The sequence below is a fragment of the Camponotus vicinus genome, unplaced genomic scaffold (genome assembly GCF_025532165.1).
Source record: "Camponotus vicinus isolate PSW18456_S1 unplaced genomic scaffold, iyCamVici1.0 SCAF_12, whole genome shotgun sequence".
In the NCBI taxonomy this organism is placed as follows: Eukaryota; Metazoa; Arthropoda; class Insecta; order Hymenoptera; family Formicidae; genus Camponotus; species Camponotus vicinus.
In genome coordinates this window covers 15,640,770-15,667,359 of record NW_028141948.1, presented here as the reverse complement: position 1 = coordinate 15,667,359, position 26,590 = coordinate 15,640,770, and the positions used below count along the sequence as shown (strand labels likewise).

General features: G+C 35.0%; 2 protein-coding genes across 7 annotated transcripts in view; one reads left to right on the top strand and one right to left on the bottom strand.

Annotated features, from left to right (window-relative positions):
- Positions 1-26,590, top strand: part of LOC145962978 (tyrosine-protein kinase Dnt) — a 114,365-nt gene that overhangs the window by 74,754 nt on the left and 13,021 nt on the right. For all 6 annotated transcript variants that reach the window (XM_083084518.1, XM_083084517.1, XM_083084519.1 and 3 more), the window contains 4 exons: positions 3,025-3,181; positions 3,928-4,195; positions 4,681-4,867; positions 5,242-5,764. In XM_083084518.1, the coding sequence (XP_082940644.1) occupies positions 3,025-3,181; positions 3,928-4,195; positions 4,681-4,867; positions 5,242-5,490 (861 nt within the window). In that variant the 3' untranslated portion in view covers positions 5,491-5,764. The remainder of the gene's footprint in view (positions 1-3,024; positions 3,182-3,927; positions 4,196-4,680; positions 4,868-5,241; positions 5,765-26,590) is intronic.
- LOC145963105 (uncharacterized) lies at positions 22,759-23,756 on the bottom strand. The gene is made up of 3 exons (XM_083084765.1): positions 23,632-23,756; positions 23,207-23,273; positions 22,759-23,086 (listed from the first exon to the last, which is right to left on the bottom strand). Exons 1-3 carry the CDS (start codon positions 23,682-23,684, stop codon positions 22,880-22,882), a joined length of 327 nt encoding a protein of 108 aa, XP_082940891.1. The 5' UTR covers positions 23,685-23,756; the 3' UTR covers positions 22,759-22,879.

Below are 26,590 nucleotides of genomic sequence, written 5' to 3'. Positions count from 1 at the left end.
GTCTTACCCCAACCCCGTAAAACGATACGCTTGAGATCCCATTGCTGGGGAAGCCATTACCTGGCGCTGTCTATCGGGGAAACGATCTTCGGCACGAGGACAAACACACGCCCGTTTCTCTTTCCCTCCTGGATCTCTCCACCGTGGCTTTCTGTGCGAGCGAGTCGGACGCAGGGAAATGGCCTGGCGACCATTTTCCGCATGGCCTGTCTGGAAGCGACAATTCCCTTTTCTTTTCCTCGTAAAAGTTAGACGTACGTACTATCGTTGCAGTGGAGATAACCAATCGTGTATTTGCGATGTCGCTATCTGATCCTCGCGTTTTGCTCCAACTCCACGTAACGGAGCAAACTGGTTATTTGTCAACGCGTATATTATTATTGGAGATCAACCATAAAGAATTGACTTTTTTGTATCGTAGTATTATTATTATTTTCTCGCGCGAGAAATTCTTTCTTGTCTCGATGGAAAATATTTTGAAAAGGTAAATGAAGAAATAACTCCACGTATTAATTATTATAATAGAAGAATTTTCCATTTTTTAAAACTTTTCATGGAGATGTTGCTCCACTACAGCTAAGCTGACAATAAGCAAAATCGTATATCTCGGAAAGAGACGAATGATTTATTTTGTAAATTCCGGGGAGGGGGCAACATTGGAAGATCGGTATAGAAGAGAATAATTAATAATTTCGAGCGTATTGGAAACCCCATATAAATCATTTAAAGTAGTAATAAAATCAGAAAAAGCGCGAGCTTTTGCGATTGCGTTGTCGAATTAGCAATTAATTTGCGATGTATCGAGCTGACGCCACGTAATTATTAGTTACGTAAAAGCCGATTCTTCGATTTAATTAATTCTCGTCGTCGCGAACTTCCACTCCGTCGTGTCGAAGCCGTCGCTTTTTAATCGGGTGAGATGGAAAATTGTATTATTACATTGGCAGAGTCGAATTAAAAGTGCTCTGAGCATGTCGGGCACGGTAGTCTGAAAACGAAGCTTTTAGAGCGCCTTCAGCGAGTCGAACGAACGAACGAATGAACGAACGAACGTGATGTTTGACGAAAGCCTTTCAGTAAATAAATCAAATTGCCGCTTCCCCCGCATTGGATGGGTTAAAAACGCTCGAATGGCGTTCGATACTTTGATTCTGATTCCATAATGCAAACAGTGAAGTAATATTCATTACTAGATGTATGAAAAGTTTCTGAATGATTCGTCTCTAAATATATTTCCATATATTGTCCACAATATATCCTTCTGCGCTCACACTGATTAATAAATAAGTGATTTTTTTTACGTATCATTTATTGAAAAATAAATTAATATTTGAGGGTAAATCGCGCGCGCGATTTTTTCGCTTGTTATTTTCAGCACGCTATGATAGGAATAATCAAAGTATACATAGTCATTTAATTGGAAATTTTCTGCTCGTACATTGATTATATCGCATCCTCCGGAAAACCTCCGGTGTAAACTAACGATCGATATTCCATTCAATATATCAAATTTAATCAGAATTTATATCGGAGTTTATATTAAGTTAAGTAAAGTCTTAGAATTTTAATCGCGCTTAATTAATTTATGGCAATCGGATATCAGGCAGGACTTAAATTCTTAATTCTAATCTAATTTATATTTATAGCTTCGTTATGCGATTTCGAATTCCATTCGCGCCTCTAACACACGAGACGGTCCTCACTCGGCAATTTCCATCTCTCATCACATTTTTATCGGGAAACAAAAAAAAAAAAGAAAGTACACAAGCGAATCGTATATGACGTGGATCGAGTATCGCTAAAAAAATATAACCGCGAGGGAGACCGAGATCGACGACGAATCGCGTTAGCGTCCGAGGATTCGAGACTCTTGCCAGCGCGAAAACAACGCTCGCCAGGCGCGCCGACACAATTCCGCCTCCGCAATAATCACAGACCTCAGATAAGCCGCGGAATTAGCCGCGGTGTTTGCATTTTCGCCGAGCGTCCCACTGCTATCCAGGAATTTTGTAAATAATTTCCGAGAGACCGTCCTCTCCCCGCAGACCGACCAACGCCAACTCGCACCTGTACATTCCGAATCCGAACTGTTGCATCCCCCTTTGTCGCATCCCCCGCTCCCTTCCCCCCGATACATCGCGCGGTAATTTTGCCGACGCGGCCACATCGACGTGTTTCGAACTGGTCCTCCGTCGCGTTTTCCTTCCCCCTTTTTTCCATTTTTATCCAGTTGCCACCAGTTTCCCCCTCGCGCCTCTCGTTACTGTCTATGCGCGGGCATGTACGCGTGTGCGTATGTCCAAATGGAACGGGAGAGGCCGAAGGCAAAACTCCGGAAAATTGAAATTAATGAATAGTCACCCCTCCTGCGCGCGCGTCGCGTAGCTTTCTCGCGTTTTACGTCGGGGACCAATGGAAATCCGTCTGGCGAACAAAGAGAGCCGCGCGACACGATGCCATAACGACGCCCGGGGGGAGGCTTCTTCCCCGGAGGACCCGCGCGACGAGGTCTCGTCGGCGTCACCTTACACGCGACAAATGCCTTTTTAATGAATCCTCGCCCGATGGGGGATTTCTTTTTTTTTTTTTTTGGGAAGAAGGGGATCGAGGGGAGGGGATTATGAATTATGCAAGCGCGCCTGTTTGCGCGCGCGATTGAGATTTTAAACGACAGCTAGCGTGACTTGTCAACACTACTAACATATAAATAATTGCATAATCCAATGATTCTTCCCCGAGAGATAACGGACAAGATTTAAAGAAAACGTTGATTACATATGGATATTTTTGATTTTTTTCTGCTTTTTTGTTTGCTCGTAATCATTTTTTAAATTTTATTTTTAACTTGATAAATGTTTACGATAAATTTTAAGTGATATAAAATCATACAACTTGTCATATGTGGAAAGTTGTAAAAAAGATAACTTTTATACTATATAGGAAGTATCTAAATAATTAATATGATTGATATATATCGATATAGCATTTAACATAATTAAAAAAATATGTGTCATTGATTTTCAGTCAACCGACCCGTGTGAGAAGGCCAGAGCACTCGCGATTTCGAGAACGGCATTGTATTGCCGTACTCTTGTGCAGGAAGGTACTTTCGGTCGCGTATACAAAGGAACTTTAGAATTAGCTGGACGGGAACAGGAAGTCATAATTAAAACTGTCACAGGTGAGATTTAATTTATAAAATATTAAAAAATATTAAAAAATATTAAAAAATTTATATTAATATAATATATTATACACATATATATTATGCATAGGGTGCAACATTTAATGTTGCGTTTTTTAATTACAATTTTTTTAAATTTAATTAAAATTATTAATCAAATGCTACAAAATATAAATATAAGAGAAATAGAAAAATTTTATTTTATCTAATTATTAAAATAATTTACAAATTGTAATTATCCTTTTTGCAAATATTGAAATACGATTTAATGATCGATGAATTCCAGAATACCTGTTTAAGATAAACTAGAAAATTATCGTATCTGCTATCGGTTACTATGATTGAATAAATCAATATATTTGTGTCGCCTTGTTATTTGAATATAAAATCCCATAATTTTGATTCAATTTTTCTATATTACTAACTTATTATTATTATATTATTTAAAATTTACAAATATTTATAAAATAATTCTCAATTACATATATAATTTGACAAAGTGGAAGAAATAAATCTGTTCTATTGAAAGATTATTGAAATCATGAGATTGTTTAAACATGCTAAGTTTTTTATTATACAAATTTGAGTTATAATTATCTTATTCGTTTTATTTATAATTATTTGATAATATTAATTTGTTGGAAAGATTTTTTAAAGATTGTCCAACAAAACAAACACATAATCGATTATTATGCAGATATTCTAATTATGCCATTGAAGCTGAATAATAATGTTTATTTCAGAAGTTGCATCCGCTTACCAAGCGTCTCTTTTGGTGGTTGAGGGTTCGCAACTGGCTGGATTAGTTCACTCAAACATCGCCTCTTTGGCGGCTGCTTGTCTGGACAGTTCGTGCCCTTTGTTGGCTTACACAAGTACACCTGGCGAACTAAATCTGAAGGTCTATCTTACCGATGGAAATCATCATCCAGTGACTAGAGATTTGGTGCACGTTGGCGCCCAAGTTGCTAGGGCTGGAGCATTTCTCCACGGCCGAGGATTATTACACAGGTGAATTATTATCCATTTTCCAAAGCATCATTAAAATTTATTACATTGATGAATAAGTTATTTATTAGCCGTAAGCTGTTACGAGTTATTTCAAGTACAATTCAAGAGTAAAAAGATTGATCTTTTTCCAAATTTCAAATTTTGATTTCAAATTCAAATCATAATAATTTTTCTGACATTTAATATTTTTTTAAATATTTGATATATTTAATGTTTAATTTAATTTTAATATTTAAATTATAATTTTTTTTGAATAAAATTATATTTATCAAGAATAAACGACAGATGACGATTATATCGTTAAAGAAATTAAATTTGAAAGCTAAACTTGCTGAATATAAAATAAAATAGATCATATATTATTACAGCCGCAATCGTTATTATAACTCATTTCACCTCGCGATGTAAAGAGCTCGTCTATCATGGTTATCGTCAAGATGTCAATGCGATCGTTTCCACCTTAAAATCGATTATTCCTTTTCCAGGGATATCGCTGCCAGAAATTGTCTGATCGAACCGAGCAGCCTTCGCGTGAGATTGGCTGACGCTGCCTTGGCTCGAGATCTCTTCCCTCAGGATTACCATTGTCTTGGTGATAACGAGAACCGACCTATACGCTGGATGGCCTTGGAGAGTCTTCAGCGCAATGAGTATAGCACGGCAACCGACGTGGTACGATCCCAATTTATATTGACAAATCGAACTAACGTATTGTCTTTTTCGCGAAAGCGAAAAGTCTCTGCGTGAAATAAATAAATAAATATATTTCTATTCATAATTAGACTCTGACAAGTAGTAAAGTTCTCTAACAGAATATTTCTAAGAAAAGAGAATTGCATTTATTATAATTTTACATATATTGTAAATTCTCACTCTGTTTCAAAATTAAAATAACAAAAAAATACATGTGCATATTAAAAAGATAATTTTATTATTTCACTAATTAAACAATTAACAACAGAAAATAAATTATATATAATTACATATATAATTATATCCTACACAGACATTCAATTTTATTACGCAATATGTCTTTTTCTTTCAAGTGGTCCTTTGGAGTTTTCCTATGGGAACTGGCGACACTGGGTCAGCAGCCATACGTAGAGGTGGACCCGTTTGAGATGATGGCGTGTCTACGAGACGGATACCGACTCGCTCAGCCGAGACCTTGTCCCGATGAGCTGTTCGCCTGTATGGAAGCCTGCTGGCTCGGTCCTTCCAGGGATCGGCCGACCATGCCTCAGTTGCTCGCCTATTTGCAAGATTTCCACGATGCGCTAGGCGGATTCATCTAAATCGTCCGTCCGCGATCGACAGCGTATGATGCATCGGTTCAGATTTATGCGCACACGGTCGATTACAAAATTCGTTTGGATCGCATCGCGGGTTGCAAGTCGCCGGATAAATATAGCTAAGGCTATAGCGACCGAAAAACCGTAACGCCGAAAGTACGTCCAGTAAGTTTGTAATCAAATGGAAGGTCTGAAGAGAAAATAGAATCAAATTCGCAAGGAATTGAACGTCACTGCCCATTTGCGACATACTGCCCTTAACGATATGACACATCAGGTATGACATTTATATACTGTTATTAATTCGGTTTATCGGCTAATCAGGAATCAAAATAAGATTATCGTCGTTTAATCGGCGAGAGAACTCGCGAAGGAAAGTAGAAACAATCGGCACGGACACATCCGTCCATAGCAATTAGAGCACGCGTTTGCGTATTTTGTGTCTCGCATTTGAACGATTCATGTGTAAAACACGAATTTCGAAAGAGTTTTATCTTCAACATTATTAAGTACGAGTGGTTGAAAACATTTTCCTTTCTTTCATGATGAAGAAAGTTTGGTTACGTAAAACAAATTTTATTGCCAGTTTAATCAAATAGATTGAATACGAAGTCGTTACAAACATTCAGGTATTTTTCATTCAATTAAAGTTTATATTTTATATCTCTTCTCTCTCGCCTCTTATAATTAATATCTGTTACGTGAATTATATAAAATTCTCTGAATACACAATATAGATACGCAGCAATTTATAAAATAACTTGTCAAGAGAAGTTGAAAATGCCTTTCTGTAATAATATTCTCCCTGGTAATCTCATTGCACTTGGTTAAATTTTATTCGAATGTATCTTGCAAGGCTCGTTACAGTTCGCAGACGTGGTCTTTTGCTTTAATCATGAAAATGCGCAGTCCCTGCGCACACAAGGTACGCCTGCGGCGTAGCAATTCTTTATCCTTTTGATGCAGTTGTAACACGAAATTCAGGCGACTGTGTGAATGAAAACGTCACTCCTTCGAGCTGTATTCATTAGCGCTTGTAAATACATGGCCGTCTTAACGCGTACATACCACGAATCACTCAATTCCCATGGCGAAAGCCATGCATTCAATTTAATGAGAAAGCTCGGCTTTGGCTCTTTTTCAGCGTATTGTTCAAGAACGCGAAAATGAAATGGCGAAAAACGATATTCAGTCGGAAGAGTCGGAGTAAATTTCTAGAACGTCGTTGCGAGGAATGCATTGCAAATGTACGCTTTTATTCAATGTATGATATAGAGAGAGATATTTACGAAATGCGAATTATATGTTGAAAGTAAAAAACGTATCGATAAATTTTCTTGAAGCACTACGAGGAATCGTGTTTTATATTAAAAGAGAAAATAATGAAATATATAAAGATCAAAATGATTAAAAGTGGTAAGTTCTCATATTTAGCGGCGGCGAATAATTTTTGCATTCCTAAAAAAAAGAGAGCATGACAATATTAGTAAATATTAATAACAAAATTATATAACACTAACGCTGTACAGAGCGATGCACACGCACATACATACATACGTACACACATTCGTTACATAAGACGGCTGTAAGCGTGCAAGATCGATTAATTAGGTCGGTGCATTTCATTCATTCCGCTTTATGGGAGTTTGCGCCACCATCGTCGAACCCGTACATTGTCAAATCGCGCGAGTTTTCCGCTATGAAAATGCCTCGAGGCAAATCTAACGTAAGCCGCGCACAGAAAGGCGACCCGACCGCGTCGCTCGATCATTATTCATTATCAATAGCGATTGCGAAACCTCGAATAATCGTGACCGGAACGGATGGAGAGAGCAAAGGCAAAGCTCTCCGAACACTTAGAAATCCCATTGTTGTCGCAAATGACCTTCGCACGCTGTGTGTTGCGTAAATGGGCGGTCGAAAACTATACGTACTTTGTAGTTAGGCATACTCTATTAGTTGCACTACCATTGAAAATACCATTTCGAATTCCCGTCGTCGACTCGCGTCGACATCGAGCACGAATCTCGCAAGAACGATGCCGGATTTTAATGTCAGGTCTCAGGAAAATGGTCCCGCGTACGAAATTATCTCGATGCTCGAACCTTTTGACTATACGTGAACTCGAGGTCCTTTCTATTGATTCTAGAATTTTATGACATGTCAAATATCATCGAAAAATAATAGTAGGATCCAAAACGTACCAAGAGTAGAAATAATAAGTTTTTAACGTGCTTTGGATTTGTTTATTGAAGGAAGTGCAGTCTAGTATATTTTTACATTTTGTTATTTTGATTTTATACAAGTAACTTTTTATAAATAACTTTTTATATACGTTGAGATCAAAGAGTTAAATGTTTATTCAATTGGCTTTATTTATAAATGTTGTGCAAACATATTTCATTAATACATTTTTCTATCGTATCGCTAAATGGGCCAAGAAATACTACATTAGTGATGTCAGATTGATGTTTAATATTTCCTCGCTATTTGAATTATTATTATTTATATTATTCACTGTTTATTGTAAATAAAATTACTACAAATGTCGGAACACGGTGAAAGGTTTCGCCGTGACATTTCCATCATATGTAGAAAGACATTACCAAGGGAAATGAAGTTAGAGTCAGGCTGCTTCTAACGGCTTGAAAGACATAATTAACATCTAACTTTTTAAAACAATAAGAATTTATATTAATACATAATTTAATTTATTTTAGCAATTTTTATTTTTTCATACAAATATATAATGGTTATATTCTATAAAATAGACTTCCTACATATTGTAAATTTATTGAAGCGAATAGAATATATGCGAGTAAGAGTAATGTTGACATACCAAGGCGTATTAATCTGTAATCGTATTAGTTCAATTGCGCTTATTTCATATCTTTTCTGTTGCAAGCGTAATTGCGCAAGTGGCAACTAAAGCTGGTAAGGCATACAAACGAGACGAGGGACAAGAAAGCACGTTTATCGACGTATTAAACACGCTACGCGATTGATATCACGGGATAAAATTAAACTATAGTCAAGAGAGAGCAATATTGCAGGGCGCATATACCAGAATATCCTAGATTCAGCGTCTTTCCTTTTAATGACGGATTTTTCGCGCAAAGGTTCGATAAAAGAATGACTAGAGATTATCGCATTTTTAGCATTATCTTGTATTTTCATTATTCGAGATTTAATTCTCTTTTTCTTATAATAAGTAAAAATTTAAAAATTAATTATATATCCTAAGTTATCTTATTAACTATATATTTAAATTATTTTATTAGCACTGTTTATTTTCATCGAATTTAAATCCTGAATTTCACCGAATTTAAATTGAAAGGAAAGATAACGATACGAGTGTCATATGTACATAAAATTAACCATTTTCCCGAGACAACCTGCACTCAATCACACTCGATTTCCTCGTCTCATGCGAGCAATAGGTGCAAATCGAACAGCGTGCGAGCGAGGATCGCATTTGCGGCGCGAGGCAAATGTAAGGCACTCTTAAATGTACTCGATGTGTTAAATGTCGCATGTGTTCCTGATCACGACCACGAAACTTTATCGCACTCGTCTTTTACTCGTCGTTCCCTATCCATCTCTTTCTCTCTCTTTCTCTCTCTCTCTCTCTCTCTCTCTCTCTCTCTCTCTCTCCCCCATCTCCTCTCTTCTCTCTCTTTCCTCTCTCTCTCCTCTGCTCTATCGACTTACCGCGCAAACATTACGAGAATGACTCTCTCCTCGTATAACTGCCAGGTGCACATCTATTAACTAATTATCGATATCGCTATTTAATAATTATCTCGCTCGCTACTATTTATTGCGACGCTCTAAAGTTGTGCGTTTAACGAAAAATCGTCGGATTCTATGGTGTATTCGTATCTCGTGAGTGTTTTTGGAAATGGAGGAACAGGGTAGGCTGTAACTGCACACTTTTCGCTATCGCTGTATAATCGGAAGCTGCCGGAAGTTTCTGCAAACGCACTGTATTATTACTCTGTGCTCTCCCCCAATTACTTTCCTCTCTCCTCTCCTCCTGAAAGGAGGGAGATCCGGCGGTGTTGGGGATCCGGTCTCGTTTCCGCTTCAACCCTCGCCCTCAGAAATAAGAAAACCCCTTCTTCGGACGACAGTTCCAGTCATTGTAAATATCTCTAGCGAATAATAACAGCGGTGCGCCGAGAGAGTTGATTTGTGCAGATTCTATTATTTCCTACGACGATTTACGGCATTATTTTTCAACGGAAAGTGAAATATACGTGTTAAAAAAATATTGACCTTCCATGACGTTTCATATTTTTCCTCTTCGTTTCTCTTTGCTCTTTGCGTTGACAGCTGGTAAGAGTCATAAGTAGGATGATAAGATCGACAGAAAAAAATAGAATCACCAGTCATTGACTATAATTATACATTAATTATATAATTATAATTTTTAACTTTATAACTAATATGAGAAGAAATTGCTATTTTTATCTTAAAAAATAATTTTAAAAGTTTTCAATATACGTGTATCTATTTAAAGATTTTTTCACATATATAATTTGTATAAAATAAAATTAATAAAATTAATGAAATTAAATGTTTTATGTTAAAGTGCCATATTTCCAGATTACTATTTTATTGTAAGGAACAACACGAGGTAGGGAAAAGGGCGCGTCGTGCCTCACGTTCCGCGAGGTGCGGAACATAACGTAAGGGTACCAATACGGAATGGGGCAACGTGCGAGAGAGAAGAGGTAGGAGACCCTTTCTAAAATCGCGGGTGCCAACCGCAGACGGATGGAGGGCCCGGTAAGTGCGGCGCGATCGGGGCCTCCGGCGATCGACGGAGGGGCACGCACTATTTCTTAATCCCGGCTCGAGAGAGAAACGGGGAGAGTCCGACCAGCCGACCAACGAAAATGAAAGTGACGGAGAAAGTCGGGGCATTGTTACGAAGCGTAAAGCCCGCGCTGTAGACGAGGTTGTACTTCGGCTCACGAAACGCCGGGATCTCGATCCGCGTGGGTTCTCGTCTCGCACACGACGACGAGAACCGGTGCACTTTAATAGAGATGGCCTCCCCGTGTTTTCTTGCCAAAAAATCGGGGGAAAATAATTCGCAGTTTTTAATTTAGATCGTCAAGTACCTGAATTAAAACCCTTAAATTTATCATCTTTCTATAAGTTTCCGCATTTCTTTATTAAAAAAGAAAAATAAACAATGGTTTCAAAAAGTATATCAAGCAAGAAAATATATCAAATACCTGAATTAAAACCCTTAAATTTATCACATTTCTACAAGTTTCCGCATTTTTTTTATTAAAAAAGAAAAATGAACAATGGTTTCAAAAAATATATCAAGCAAGAAAATATATCAAATACCTGAATTAAAACCCTTAAATTTATCATCTTTCTACAAGTTTCCGCATTTTTTTATTAAAAAAGAAAAATGAACAATGGTTTGAAAAAATATACCAAGCAAGAAAATATATCATTATCTTCCAGGATTATTTTTATAACAAAAATAAAAAATAAAAAGAGATTCTTGTTTAGCAAAGTATTGAATATCAGCGAGTGATATGTGTTCTTTAAATGTTAAAATATTCTTCTTAAGTGTATGCAATATGCGGTCTATTCGTTTAGCGAGCAAAAATGGTAACTCAATGCAAATCGAGTGAAAAAAAACCTTATACGACTATTTTTAACCGCACGTTTGTTAGGGACGCGTTGGAGCAATCTCGTTCAAAATTTCTGGGTTATCACGTTGGTTTGTTCAACATTGTCGTCATTTTATTTATCATGAGCAAACACTTAAAGGGCCTTCTTGGTTACACAATTTTCACGAGTGGGAGTGTTCCATATATGATGACATATGCGTATATATTAAGCACACTGCTTTTTCTCTGACAGAGACACTTCGATTGCATTACTGTCACGATATATATTTTCTTTTTCAAATGCAACATTTATGTTGCATGCGATCGAGACGTTTGACAACCGGTAATTCTTGTCGCACGTTAAAATGACGATATTAGCGCAATGCTAATAATTATAATTGTCCAACGCGCGCATGTGAAAACATAACAATCACCTTGGTCTCGCTAAATTTAATAATCGTCGTGGTACTACAAAGAAACAATAGCGTAAAATGCAAATTACGTTCGATTTTCCATTAACAATTTTTCGACATAGATGTTTGTCACAAGACAATGACTCATAAAGAAATAATAGAAGGATGAAATAATACATAGAATAAAAGTTTGAAACTTGTTGCGCAAACGTGCCTTAATTCTAGCAGTGCTATAAATATAGCAATGGAGAAATAACGTAGAATAAAATTATAAATTTAATGCGATTGTCGAAAATCGACAATGTAAATCGGATGCAATTTTTATAGGTGACGTTACACCCGAAATTATTTTACGAATATTCGGTGGGGTGAAAGGCCGAGCGACGTCCCCCACTCCCCTTACGCCATCATGGATCATTGGTGGCATTACGATATCACAAAACTTTCTCTCTGACTTAATAAATATTGACAATAGATCTTGACTTGTAATGTCGTAATAATTAGCAGGTGATAGAAACTATTATTCCCTCCACACAATCGGTTTATTAATTCATAGCTTATATAAAATGACGCATATTTTGTTCAAACGTATTAGAATAATAAATAAATATCATCTTAATTAGAATAATAAATACATATCATCTTAAATTAATAATAATTATTAATAATAAATGTCAAAAGAATTTATGAATTAAAAATAGAAAAAAAAGTATCATGTATGCTCAGATATAAGATGTCGGATTATCTGCAAGTTGCGGAGTAACATGCAAATTATATTGATATAACAAAATCAATCTTTAATGCCAATAATCCACATATTGATTCGCAAATTAAATTTGCCTGCTTTTAATTTTTCTTTTCATACATAATTGTAGATCAATTTTTTTAAAAATATTTTTTAGAAATTGTACATAGATCTCTTTATAATATATATTGGCTCTTTTTCTCTCTCTCTCTCTTGCTGTCTTTCTCTGATTGTGAGATAAATGCATAGAGATTATAGAATTATATTAAAGGTGTACGTTATAAAAAAACAGACAAGTGCATTATTCTCATTAATGAGATCTACTGTTATACTTTGATCGCGCGACACAATCGTTATAGAGAAAATTAATTTTAAATGCAAAAAGAAAAGAAAAAAAATTACCGACGCTTCAACACGCGCAATAGTTATACGATCGCACTGACATAAGAGACGCCGACGAAAGTGCGGCGTTACATAATTCGAGCACGGGACACTCGTTCTCGCGTCCGGTTGGTAGGAAACAAACGTTAAAACACTTGGTGGGGATGGAAAGATGGCAGTCGGACAAGAAACTAATTACATTACTTTGTCGTAACGGAGGAAATGTTTTCACACACACAGTCGGTCTTTTGTATCTTTCAAATAGAAATCGATTCTCGAGTTTCTTGCAACATCTCGATTTCGTGTATTAAATGCAACAAATTAAATTAGAATAATCTTTTCAGAGTATCAGAAAATACAAGCTTTTTTCATCTTGATGGGAAAAAAGGAATTTCAGAGACAATTTCTTTTGAATCTAAAATCTAAAAGTATAATTTAATCGAACTTGATATCTGAAAATGCTCGTCAATTTATTTAAATATTAAAAGATGCGAGATTTATAAGATATTTTTTTTAGTATCAAATATTTATTACCACGCATAACTTTAAAAAGATTATCAGATATTTTAATAACAAAGTTATTATATACTAGATCCTTTAGCATTTGGAGTATGAAATGGAAGTTTTAGGATAGTTTAATTCTAAACTATATTCATTATATATATTACTGTGCTATAATATTGCGAGGAAGAAAGTCGCGACTGTTTTTATTAAAAAATATCGTACACCTAGCGACTTAGATTCGCTTCATAGATAACGCGCGCTAATCGCTGCGATGCAACTTTTTATCGTTTATCTTCATCTTAAATAGCAATTATCGTGCTTTCCAGTTATAGACTAGGTAAAACAATCAGGACAGCTACATAAACCGTCGCGCGAGTCCAACCGGTCTTTTATCCGAGTCGGAAAAACTGGTTCCCCCAGCGCGGAGAACTGGCGATCCGAATCGCGATGAACAAACAGGCCAAAGACACACGCGTTTATCGGCATCGATACGGTGCCATTGAGAATAAAATCGAAATCAATGAATCGTGAGAGTATGTGTAAGAACACAATACTATAAAGTACGTTCATGTATATGTAACATTCCATCGCGATCGCATATAATGCATTTGTGATAGAAATTAATCGACATGTAAAGAAATTATATTTTCTCAGATTGAGAAAAAAAATCAGAATAAAAGAGAGAGAATCAAAATATATAAATTATTAAATATATGTAGCAAGAGATATTAAAAATTTATTAATATTATAAATTTAAGAAAAATAATTATGAATTCTAGTAAATTTCATTTACGAGGAATAAATGATTAAATAGGAATATACCACTATAAATATTACTGTTTCTTTTTTTAATTAAAACTAAAATAGAAGAAAGAAATTGTAGCTATAAGTTTAAAAGTTATCTTGTCGCTGAAAAGAAAACAGATATAAGTTTATTGACAGTGAAAGCAGTTATGAAACAGCGTGGACGAAGAAGCTGTTCTTTCAACGTGATAAAGGAAGAACATTTGGAGCGATCGCGAAGTTAATCGTAAGGAGACTCGGGCCAGTAGTCGCGATCGAGCGAGCGATTGGTCGGGTTAGTGAAACACTTGGAAAGGCGGCTCAAGGCTCAGCTAGCCTTGGACGCATTAGATTGCCTAATATTCAGGCTCCGAGCAATGCTGCGTATCGCCGCCATGGGGCAAAAATACGCGTGAAACTACGCGATAGAAGCACACGACTTTTTATTGACTTTTTATTCGATACGCGCAATTACGGCAAAAAGAAATGGCGAACATTTATAGGCTTGCTGCTGTCATCATGTGGCCGAAGAGGCGCCAACCTGATCAGCTGATCGTGCTTTGCTAAACTTCAAATTGACGTGGTGAAAAAATGTATTGGGAAAGTTTCATCGTATATTTAAGATAATAAAGAGAGAATCTCTTTCTCTATATCTCTATTATGTATAAAGATAAATTATTCTTTTATGCGAATCTACTTTTTTTTTCAATATTGTTAATTGCTTTTATGTTCAACAATTTTCTATACAATCTTCATGATAAGAGATAAAAGGTTTTAACAAGTTTAAATCGGTTAGTAGCTTCTTTGCATAAAAAGACTTTTCGGACTATTCTTATCAGTATGGAATTAATGACAGATCTGTTACGTAAAGGACTGAAAGTTTCATTAACTTTAGAAATACAAGCTTGCGACATTTTATTTTTGGCAATCACATCGGCTTTTCAGGAAGAATATTCAGCCCGATGATTATAATCACTTGCGACTCAATGGCCGACGAAAAGAGACTCAGACTGGTTCATGTTTTAAGACTATTTAACTATCTACTATAATCGTTGACGTTTTGTGTAATGGAAGGATTTATAAAATTTTCTATTACCTATCCATTTTCTATCTGTTTCAATATTAAAAAAATATGCATGAAAATGTATTGTAAAATTTAAAAAAATGCAAAAGATTTTGAAATATGTGTATGTAAAACGCGCGCAAAAACAATTTTATCAATCAAATTTTATTTTTATAATCAATATATACTGATTTGATTATAAAAATTTAAAGCTTGATTAATAAAATGATAGATAAATTTCAAATTTATTAAAAATTATGTGTTTCTTCTGCATAAACAATTTTCGAATGTTGTATAATCCATAAGTATCATATAATGCGGAACATTATATGGGAATCTATATTAATAACAGATAATATTGTGGGAAAAAATACTATAAGCAAGAATATTGACCACAATAATTGGTATCTAATCGATAATGTATATATTTATCTAATAACGTCAAACACAGAGTAGTAAAAACAGGAAACTCCGCCAGAGTTGAACCTGCAAGTAGTTCAACAATTATCGGAGTGGCTCGCGTTTGTATCGCGTTCATAGAGTATCATCGAGGGCACATTATGTGTTTTGAAAAGTACGCAAAGAGAGTGAAATACGCGCGGCGCGCACACACGTGTGCGTCGAGTTATGACATAACGGCGTAATGCATGCGTTTAAAGGAGACTATCGGAAAGAGAGAGAGAGAGAAAGAGAGAGAGAGACGCGAGCCCGTCTTGTACGGGGGAAAGCACTGCTCACTTTCACCGTTCGCAGGCTTTTACATTGTAACACACGCGTGCACCACGCCGGGCCTCCCGTAGGTAGGTAGATAGGTACACAACTCCAGCGCGCCGTCTCTCTTTCGCGCGCGTCCCGCCGTTTAATATAATACCCAGACGAGCTCTCGCAACGCGAGGACCTGCATCGATCTTACGTAATCCGCGTCGGAAGACACTTTGTCCTCAAAGTTTTTCACAGCCACGCAGCTCACGCAGCTGAGAGAACAGTGAGAACATTTCGCCTCCGTAAAAAATTGACTATATACTTCGTTGGATAGCTTTTTAGACACATCTCTCTTTCATTGAAAATCCTAGATATGATTAGATATCGATTAAGATCGTCGTTAATTATTGCGGCATAAAACTAGATGTTCCGCATTAAAATTAATTATTATAAATAATGATTAAAAATAAATATATAATTGAAAATAAATAAATATTAATTAAAAATAAATATTAATTAAAATTAATTATTATAAATATAAATATTACTCATTATGCAATATATTGTATCATTATTCTTTTGAAGACTGTCAGTGATGTCAGAAACATAGTTATATTTATTAAATTGCTCGCATCTCTTTTAATTTCTCTGGATGAGCAATAATGTTGTTTTGATGTGATAAGATTTATATTAATATATTTTATTATATAAGATATCTTTTTTGTATACGTGATAAGAAATATCGATGGTATTAATTAATTGAATTAATCTTTATCTCAAGACACAGTGTAATGTAAATATAAATCAGGTGTCATAGAAAATCTAGTGACTTTTTTCAATAGTGATCGATCAGTCAATCTCTTGTCGAATTAAGTCAGATATTGAAACATCTTGATTACGATATTTCTCGATATTGGCAACATGATCGGTAGATATTAGTCACACTTAACTCAACAAATAGACAAAAATAGAGCGAGGTAAATTTGCTTACGTGTAATTGTAAGATTTATTACTTTTCGCGCATGAGAATGTACTATTTCATTTGTTATACTATTTCGTTACATTATATATTATTTCATTTATTATCTGAAAATGTATATATAAACGGCAGATATTTGATATCGCATTTTTTTAGCAATGTGATTTAAATCTATTACGCTTTCTTTTCAATTATATAAGAGCCAATAAATGCAAATATAATTTTAAAAAATCTACAAGCATAACGAAAAGTTAATTTTCATTGGAATTAAATTATAAATTTTATATGTATGTTATAGATATAAAATTGATTTAAATTTTTAATATGCTAAATTTCTTGTTGAATATTAAAAAGTTATAAAAATTTTTTCCCCGATAATAATAATTTTAAGAGAGAGAGAGAAAAGAGAGAGATTTAATTTTCTGTAATAGACAAATCTTTATTTTAAAAAATTTTAATATTCAACATTTAAATTAGACGAGCTGATTTGCACGTTACATTGCTCAATTATTAATTCTTACATTTTAAATTTGAATGATCTAATTATTTTTTTAAACTCCGGTTTGTGCGATTTTTTTTTAATTTCCTCCTATTCTTTTCTTTTCATCGGAGACCAAACGTTGAATAAAAGTACGCGACCTAACGGTACGCTCCTTCATAAGGTACCGTGTATCCTCAGTGCGATACGTAAAGTAAGGCGGGCACTTTCGAATTGCATAACCGCGGCCCGCGCCTTCATTCGGTTATGTCAGAAGAAAGCTGCCGAGAGAGCTTGTCTGGGAAACGTAGGTACGGTTGTAGGTAGAGATAGGTATACGTCACACGTACACACGTACACGCTCGCTCTCTGCGTCTGCTTCTCTTTAAACATTATAAATAAACGCGTGCCGGTTTCTTAACTGGCATTCGAACGCCCTATTCATTGAAAGGGCACGGCTGCCCCTTCTCCCTCTTCCCTCCCGCGCAAATGCAATATTTGTACATCTCATGATTCGAATTGAACAGATTAATAATATTATTAGATGTTTGAACTAGAGCGTCATAAATATTTTTTAAATTCATACTATGTATTTTCAAAATTTTTTAGACATACATTAGATACAGCTTTTGATTCATGAAAATATTTAAGTTCATAATTCGATAATTGTGTCTTTACAAGTATAAAGATAAGTAAAAGAAAATATTACATACCTGCAAAATTCTATTCACGGAAGGCAAAAACTTATCGTTTCAAAATTAGGATGAAACAATCTATTATATATATATTGAAGTAGTAATGTCACAAAAAGAGAAGCCCTTGATCCCAAGGATTCTTACTTATTTGTCCTAAACTGTTAATCCGCAGGCGGTAAGAAGAAAGGGACGCGGCTTTCCTTTAAACCTACTTTTTCTCTAAAGAACACTATATAAGCGATGACGTCAACGCCACGCGCTTCACCTGATTTATTACCGAATTTTGCATTTCCTTGGTTTTTGATTTTCATACAAACACATATCTTCTTTTTATTTTGACCAATGGTATCCCTTATATTATATATAGGAGATCTTTCTTACCTTTTTTTCCATCCGCACGATACTTACGTAAACTTTTTAAACGAGGTCGGAATAAAGCCACTGACCACCGCAACCCAAAGGTATTTTATTATGTTTGACAGTAACAACAAGTCCCATCGTTGTGACATATATCATTGAACTTTACCGGATGCAAAAGAATGCAATTTCGGCCTTCAACGTCATGGTGCAACCAAAAAAAGTCATTTTTCAATTAAATTAAATTGAAATCGATCAAGAGAAAAAAATTTTGACTCTTAGGTAGGCACATGGTCAGGTAAGATTTATTCTTGGATCCTTGTCTGAATATTATCTTCAAAAGTTCTGCCTTTATATATGTTATATAAGTTATATAAATATGCGACCTTTCAGAGATATTGACAATCTTATATTTCTACTTTGCTTATAAAGTAGACTATCTTGTAGAATCCGCCTCGCAATATTCTCTTCGAGTACTCTAATAAATCATTTTTCATTTACAATTTAAATTTTCAGTAAATCATTTTTATAGCGGTACTCGAGGATTCTCTTCTATCGTAATTTTTATTTAAACTGTCATGTAATAAATAATTTCGTCTATTTTTATTTTTCTCAATTTTTTTGAAGAATATAAATCAATACTTTGTGTAAGTAGAATTTTATTTGTCGTATATTTTCTTATCTTAATTTATAGCAAGACATATCTTTTCACATAAGCATTTTGTGAGTTAATATTTAAATAACTGATTTGCTTCATTATTCTTTTACGAAGTATATCATATGCTTCTACATTGATAAATATGCAATTTTAGATATCGATAACTTCATACTTGTACTTCAATTATATAAAGTAGACAATCTTATAGAGAGAATCCTCCGTAAAAGATCAAACATAATAATTATTTTATTCGATAATAATTCTCTAATAATTATTTTATTCGATAAAAAAATTCATAACGATGTATAAAATGTATTGAATTCGATTAATGCAAATAGCGTGTTGCAAAATAGAAAAAAATGGTACATTACAAAATGAGAAAACAATATGTTATACAAAACAGAAAATAAATAACATGTTACACAAAATGATGATTGGCCGTAAGATTATAACGCAACGTATTATCTTTTACGTTAATTACTGAGTCATTTACGGGTTAACATGTTCACGTGCAACATGATAAAGGCGTGAAACTAGTAAAATGTTGCCTTATCACTAATAGCACGGCTGTAGAGTAATAGTGAGGCACCGTTTATAGCGCGAGACTGTTTCTTATCGACGTTAGTTTTTATCACTTACTGCCGAAGTTAAGTTTATCACTTAATGCAAAAGTTCTTAATCACGTTTTGTTAGAATGCAGTATTGTCGCTCGCTCTTTTCCAACTTTTAGAGAATTGCGCAACAACGTTGACTGGGGTAGAGTTGCAAAGCATTACATAAGCGAATTTTATCAATACAATCGAAAACTTAAATCTACGCGTACGCTTAAACAATTAAATTAATTTTACTTTGACTTTAATATCAAAATTAAAATTTTTTTTTAAGTATAAAGAATCGTTAAAAAATTACTTTTAATAGATACACTTCAGAGTTACTTCAAAATAATCTTTATGGATAAGTAATATCTTTAAGACTATATTTAGTTTAGTCTACCTTTAATTTTCCAAGAAAATTCATTTTTCTTCTGATTATATAAGACAAATTGCTTTGTTATCAGCGTATTAATATAATCTATAAATTAACATATCTTTGTTATATTTATAGAAAAAAGTGAAGTAACTTCAACATATAATTATATATGTACAGACGTGCATAATTTTGCAATATGACATATGGAAATGTCTTAACCGTCGCATTGTTGCACAAATGCGTTACAATTTGCGGCTTATGTAAAATGCAATTGTATGCATGACGAAGCAACCGTAAAATACCGCACATTTTTAGAAAGCGCTTAAAGTCATTGCGTGCGAAATATCTATGTCGATATTATCCACGTTGTAAGGAGGAGGTCATCGTAGAGATAGCGTAAAAGCAACATTGTGAATCTTATCGCTGCCGTTAAATTTGTGAAGTATAATTTGCATAAAGTAGAACGGCCGTGAATTTTGCACGTGTAGCTTATGAAATTAAATGACAGCTCATTTTCCTTTTGTCGTTTCTTTTTATCGAAATTTCATTTTCTTTTTCCTTATTTTTAAAATTTCTACCTACTCCTTGCAACGAAGTATCCTTGAACTCCTCCACGTGTTGCTTGCTTACACATGTAGGTTGAAGTTGCGTCCGGAATATTCAATTTTATTGAAACTATTTTTTAGAAACTCGAAATTACGATTAATTACAGTTTTCGCAGATATATCTACATATATCGTAAAATTAAAAAAAATAAATATTGTTGTTATTAAAATAACATGATAAATCCTTAAAATCGTTTAATATATCTATATTGAAAAAAAATTATTAACTTGACTAAACCATTCAACTAAATTATTATTTTTTTTAATTGAAATATTTAACTATTTAAATTAAATAGTACACATTAAATCTAACATGACATCTATTTAACTTAAAATTTAAATATTTCAATAAAAAAAAATAATAATTTAAGTTAATTAAGTTAAACGGTTTGGTCAAGTTAACAACTTTTTTTTCTCAGTGTATAGATATAATTTTGTGAAAAGTTCACGCATTTAAATGTGCATCTTTAGGGTTCGGTCTATCTAAATTATCCTACTCTTTAGCGAGAATTCGTTTCTTAACACAACAAAAACGCTTTCACTCGGTATTCTTCCTAAGACGGGATACGCCTTGTTGACGGCCGTATAATGAACATGATTATTTTATGACAACGAAACGTACTGTTTCACGATCGTAGCGGCTGCAAGATCACGCGCCGCTTGATTACGAGAACATTGGCAGCGCGATAGTCTATAGGTGCGTGCATTATGCGTGGCCATGTATGAGCGTGCTCACGATTGTCACGAAAATAGGTCGTCGAGCTGCTACGACTGAGATTGTATATGTCGTGTATGTGTGTATGTTCGGGGGAAAAAAGAAAGAATTATACTATTTGTTTTCCTTCTCTTCAACCGGGCCAGATATTCGGTTGGTTTACTCGCTCGTGGACGTTTTAATGACTGCCCTAGAAATATTTCGGCTGCTGAACCACACGGTTAAGCCGAGCTTATATTACTTAATCTTTATAATCATCGCGCATGAATCATCCAGATATAGAATGAACAGGTTTATTTAATTTATCAATCAACTATCCAATTCAAGTCGATTCAATCTCGAAGGTATTTGGACGGTTTTTGGAAGAAATCCAATGTGAGAGAGATGCGATTTTTGTTTCAAAATCACAATTGTATGTGATAAAACTTAATTCAAACAAGCTCTGCCTCATGTAATCTCCATAAATTTACCGTCTTCTGCGCATGAAATCAAATCTTACAATATATTGGAGAGTTGTTTACACATCGTACGATAAATTTTTTACTCCAAACAATCAAAATAGAGAATGATCACTTCTTCGTTATTTATAACATGATTGAAAAAATATATAACATCTGTTAATTATAAATAATATTAAATTAATACAATTCAATTAATATTACGTATATTTATTATTTATGATTATTTATTATTATTATTATTATTATTAATTATTATTAATTATTATTATTATTAATTATTAATTATTTATTATTTATTATTATTATTATTATTAAGTGTGATGATTTTATACAGATAAGGAGAAAATTTTTTCGTGAGAAGGAAACATTCCCGAATTAACAATTAAGTAAATGTGATTCGTGCATAAGCCACCGCCCTCGTGTTCGTTAAAGTTGCGACGACCGCAGTAAAATTACGTGAGGCTATCGTACGCCTAAAGTGGGTCAGAGTGCTGACTGGGCCGATGTCGAAAAGAATCGAACGAAATGGGTCAGCGCCGGAAACGATGTCGAAACGAGAATCGCGCTAGTCTAGCCGCGCTTTCTTCGCGACCTTCCTCCCCGTGTCTATAAATACGCGTACGTGCGTGCCTTGTATACGCGCAAACAGAAGCAGACACGCGGGTGCGTGCGAGCTTAACGGGCGTGAAGCGTTTCTACAAACCACGGCCCGGGAAAATAGGTCGGCGACAAACATGATACATAGTTACGTACTTTCGACTGTTCTCTGTGGTACTCGTAGACCTCGTGGAAGAAACCACACTCTGTATAAAATTTAGAGGACATTTCATAAATTTATGACAGAACGTCCGCGGATAGTTTGGCAAAATTAACGCTTCTCTTGAAATTAATATCTCTTTAATTAGTAATATTTTATATATAATGCTATTTTTATGAGAAGTCCCGCTCTGATGACTTTATTTATTTTATTATGAATTTATTTATTAGATGAATTTATGTAAATTAATCGCTAAATAATTGAAACTTATTATTCAATACATAATATAACGAGTTTGTAGAATAAATTTATATGGAATAAGAGTAAGAAAAAACATGCAACAGAAATATATTCTTATACCAGAAGGTTTTTAAAAATTTTTATTCAAATCATATTTGTATCGTGCACATTTTACAGCAGGAATATTTGTAGCAGTTCCGCGAATAAGCTCAGCTTAACATTCGTAGACATAAATATAGAAATATAGCTTAGAAAGTCGTTAACGTCATCGTTGCCTTATAAAGTTCCACAATTTTTAACGACGGGGAGCGATATTGTTTCACCCGCGATACGCAACGAATATCGTTACACAACGCTCGGGTGATATTATTAGTGACCCGTCTGGATGATTGCTCGGCAGCTGTCTCTGCCAAACGGTCAAACGGTCTAGGCGCTTTCTTCCCGACCTTCCTCATCTATAAATAAGCGTGTGAGCTTACGCGAATGCGTTTATGCAATTGTACGACGAGAGAAATAGGTCAAGCTAACGAGAGCGCGATCTTGTTTCGATTTCTTTTTCTTTCTCCCAATCGTACCTTCATCCGGTATCCATTTTCCGGCGAGGACCAGCACGCTTCATTGGTGACAGTCAAACCGCATTTCCTACAGGGGCGCAAGAGCGATTTTAAATTCGATGTCAGATGAGATATTTCGCTTATTTTTCAAAATATTTAGATATTTGGCATTTTATTTTTTGTAGAATCCTAATTTTTTAATCTTTATCTTAATTTTTTGATATTTATCATATTGTTGATATTTATCATTTTGATTTTTATCATAATTTTTTGATATTTATCATATTGTCTTTTTTTGTAATTTTTGCTCTCTTTCTCTTTAAAGGAGAGATTTATTTAAAAAATATTCAAGGCCGCAACAGATGATAATGATAGTGATAATGATTATACGGTATTTATTACTAGAAGGTAAAGTAAAAGGATGAAAAAATAGATCGAACGCCTACGGATATCGCGATGGAATCGAGATCAGCAGCATGCTTTCTTCTTGGCCTTCCATCTTCCTTGACTTCTACTTTGTTCGTCTTCGTGGTTTCTATAAATAGCGGCCTGCACGCGCTTACGCTTGTGCACGCCGACTGCGTGAACCGAGGGACACGCGTATTCACGCACAGTGCGCGGTTGCGACAGTCCGCCTGATTACAACAGGGCCGTACGCACAATGTCCAGTGGGAGGAGACCGTCTCTTCCTCCCTTTCGTTATCGTATTTTTCTTCTCCTATTTGCCTCCTATTTCGAGACGTTAGGCAAACATTGTAAAAACATAACGCGCTCTCGATTTCGAACATGTATCCTTCATCCACGTTTATTCGGGGGGAAATAAATCTCCGGTTTTTTTGGGTTTCTAGGTAAAAAAAAAACGATAAAGTACACTCGTGTAATATCTAATGACTCTTTAAACAACCAAGACCCTTGGACTGTATAAGTAGATTTCGTCACGCATTTTCTAAAAGTAGGACATTATCCAATTGTGACTGACATTATCGGTGGCAAGAAGTTATGGTAGCGCAACAAGTGGTCCTTTCAACAATCTCAGTTAATCCGACTATAGCGGAGAGTATTTGCTGTATTTCTGAAAGAAAAAGTGCGAGAAAGCCTGAGGAGAAGCCGACCTTCTATTCTAACTATTGATTTCAAACGGAAGCTTTTAAATGTGTCATAAATGACATTCTTTCCTTACTTTGAGTAACTCCAAAATAATCCAAAATGTGGGCTTAGTTTGGTTTCACAGCTTTTAGCCTAATCGTTTCGTAGATCCTTCTTTATGTGACTCCTGTTGACGTTGGAAAATAAAATGCCTCGCCAAATGAGGTGAAAACAGCTTAAAATGCGAGAAAACACTTATAACTTTGTATGGGAAAACAGTCTAATTTTACGTGTTGGTTTTCAATTTTCGTCGAACCTTATGATGACTAGCATGTAAAATTATAAAACAGATATAAATAAAAGAATAAAATCCCTGGAAAAATATGGAAAACCTGAAATTCTAATTTCTATAATACTTGGCAAAATTAGAGAAATTTTATTATGAGAAAATTTAATTTTTTGAAAAATTAATTTAATAATATTCAATTAATTCAATATATTATTCAATTTATTTTTCCAATACACTTACAAATCTAGTACTCGAAACTTAAGTGGCTTTATGTTTCTCCTTCGTATAAGTGAAAAACATTAGAAATCGTATATAATAAAAAATTTTATTTATAAAGTGCATCCAAATTTATTTTATAAAGTTGCACTCTAAAAAAATTTTAAAAATATTTTCCTTCCCGGAGTTTCGAATAAAAATATCCGAAAGAGAGAATTTTTTCGCAAGATTTAAATAAACATCCCCTAAGAGAAAATTTTATACTTTGCGCATTTTCGCTAAAAATATTTGTGCTTCTAAAATCCCTTTTCCTTTCCCGAGGACGATCATCAGCGAAATCTTAAGGTACGATCGGAGTTAACGTTGGCAACGAATATATAATAAGAGTGGCCACTATTATTTCGACACGCGGCTCTCTCGCGCGACCGGCCCTTCTCCTCTCTTCTCCGCTGTTACGGGCCTCGTTTACGTAATTTTCTCAACCGCCGGAGTGCGCCGACGAAACGAAATTGAAAGTAAAGTAACCAAACGTTCCCCGATGTTCTGCGCTGCCGTTGAAATACGGTGAGAAGCGAACCGCGGGGGACGAGAAGCACGGCAACAAGTAGAAGCTTGGCGAAAAGTACTCTCTCGATCTAACGTAAGTGGGAAAAGAGAAGCAGAAAGACTTCCTGCCCTTCTCACATCGAGAGGAAGTGGTCGCGGAGGAAACGACACTCTCCTTTTCGCTCCGAAACAAGTCCGAATAGGCTCGCAACCTGGTGAATGGCACAGAACCGCGCATCAGGTCGGGATGTGCGCTCGCTGGTACTTATTAAATCCTAAAGTTAATTAATCTCTGCGTCTCTATCTATTCGAGAAAGACAGAGAGGGCAAGAGCAATTTTTTGTGAGCTCTGTTCTCAGATCTAGATATTTTATAAATTCTCGAGAAACTTTCAGATAAATCAATTTCGATAACAGAGCTATCATTGTTTATGAATGGAACAGTTTATCTTATTGAAGCAATCTGAAAAATCTCTTGATAAACTAACTAGTCGAGAGGAAAGTTTATCCAGTAATCGGGCAAATGTTATCAAAATAAGCCATTAGTATTCAATATTTATTCGGGATTGCATAATGGATGTAACATCTCAATGTTCGATTTTTTCTGAGCTTTCCCGTATTATTTTGCGATGATTCACCGTAGGTGTTGCGATGCTTCTCGAAATTTTTCACAGCGATTTTTGGATGAGTCGATGGAAAAGCTCGCGCGCCGATGTCGCGTTGGCCCGGATGAATTCATGAGAAGCATCTATTTTCCCGCGAGTCAGTCACTTGGCCAACCGCTTGGCTGAGAGCCACTTATTGCATCTTAGCAGCCTCTTCCTAACTCTCCGGACCTTGCTCCCATTTCACTGCCAGGAGATAAAGAGGTAGGAGCAACTAGATCCTCCGCGCGATGTGGACGCCCGAGACTCTTCTCGCGCAAAAGTAATTGTTAAGTAAGCAAATAGCACTTCGCGGTGATGAAAATGATACTTCCGCGTGATGTTGAATCGATAGAGATATTAAATATGAAAAAAAATATAGAGAGACTTAGCAGAGTATCTTTCTCCCTCAAATCCCTTTTAAAGATATTAAAGATATTAAAGTGCTATAAAAAGAGGAGCGCTAAATTTATAATAGATATGAATAAGTCCGCAAGAAAATTATTTATTTTTCTTTATATGTTTTTTTTTTATATTAATACATATGTTCAAGATTTTTCTTCGCGCGACAAATAATTTCTAAGAGCTACATTTTCTCTCATATTCCAACATTCCACAGGGTGAG

What these genes read in the sequence shown, in the direction of transcription:
- LOC145963105 (XM_083084765.1), bottom strand. Translation starts at nt 23,684, where the DNA reads ATGGAAGGCCAAGAAGAAAGCATGCTGCTGATCTCGATTCCATCGCGA. An exon ending in TCGATTCCATCGCGATATCC is followed by an intron (nt 23,274 to 23,631) that starts GTAGGCGTTCGA and finishes GCGCCCCTGTAG; the next exon opens with GAAATGCGGTTTGACTGTCA. An exon ending in AAAATGGATACCGGATGAAG is followed by an intron (nt 23,087 to 23,206) that starts GTACGATTGGGA and finishes GCTTATTTATAG; the next exon opens with ATGAGGAAGGTCGGGAAGAA.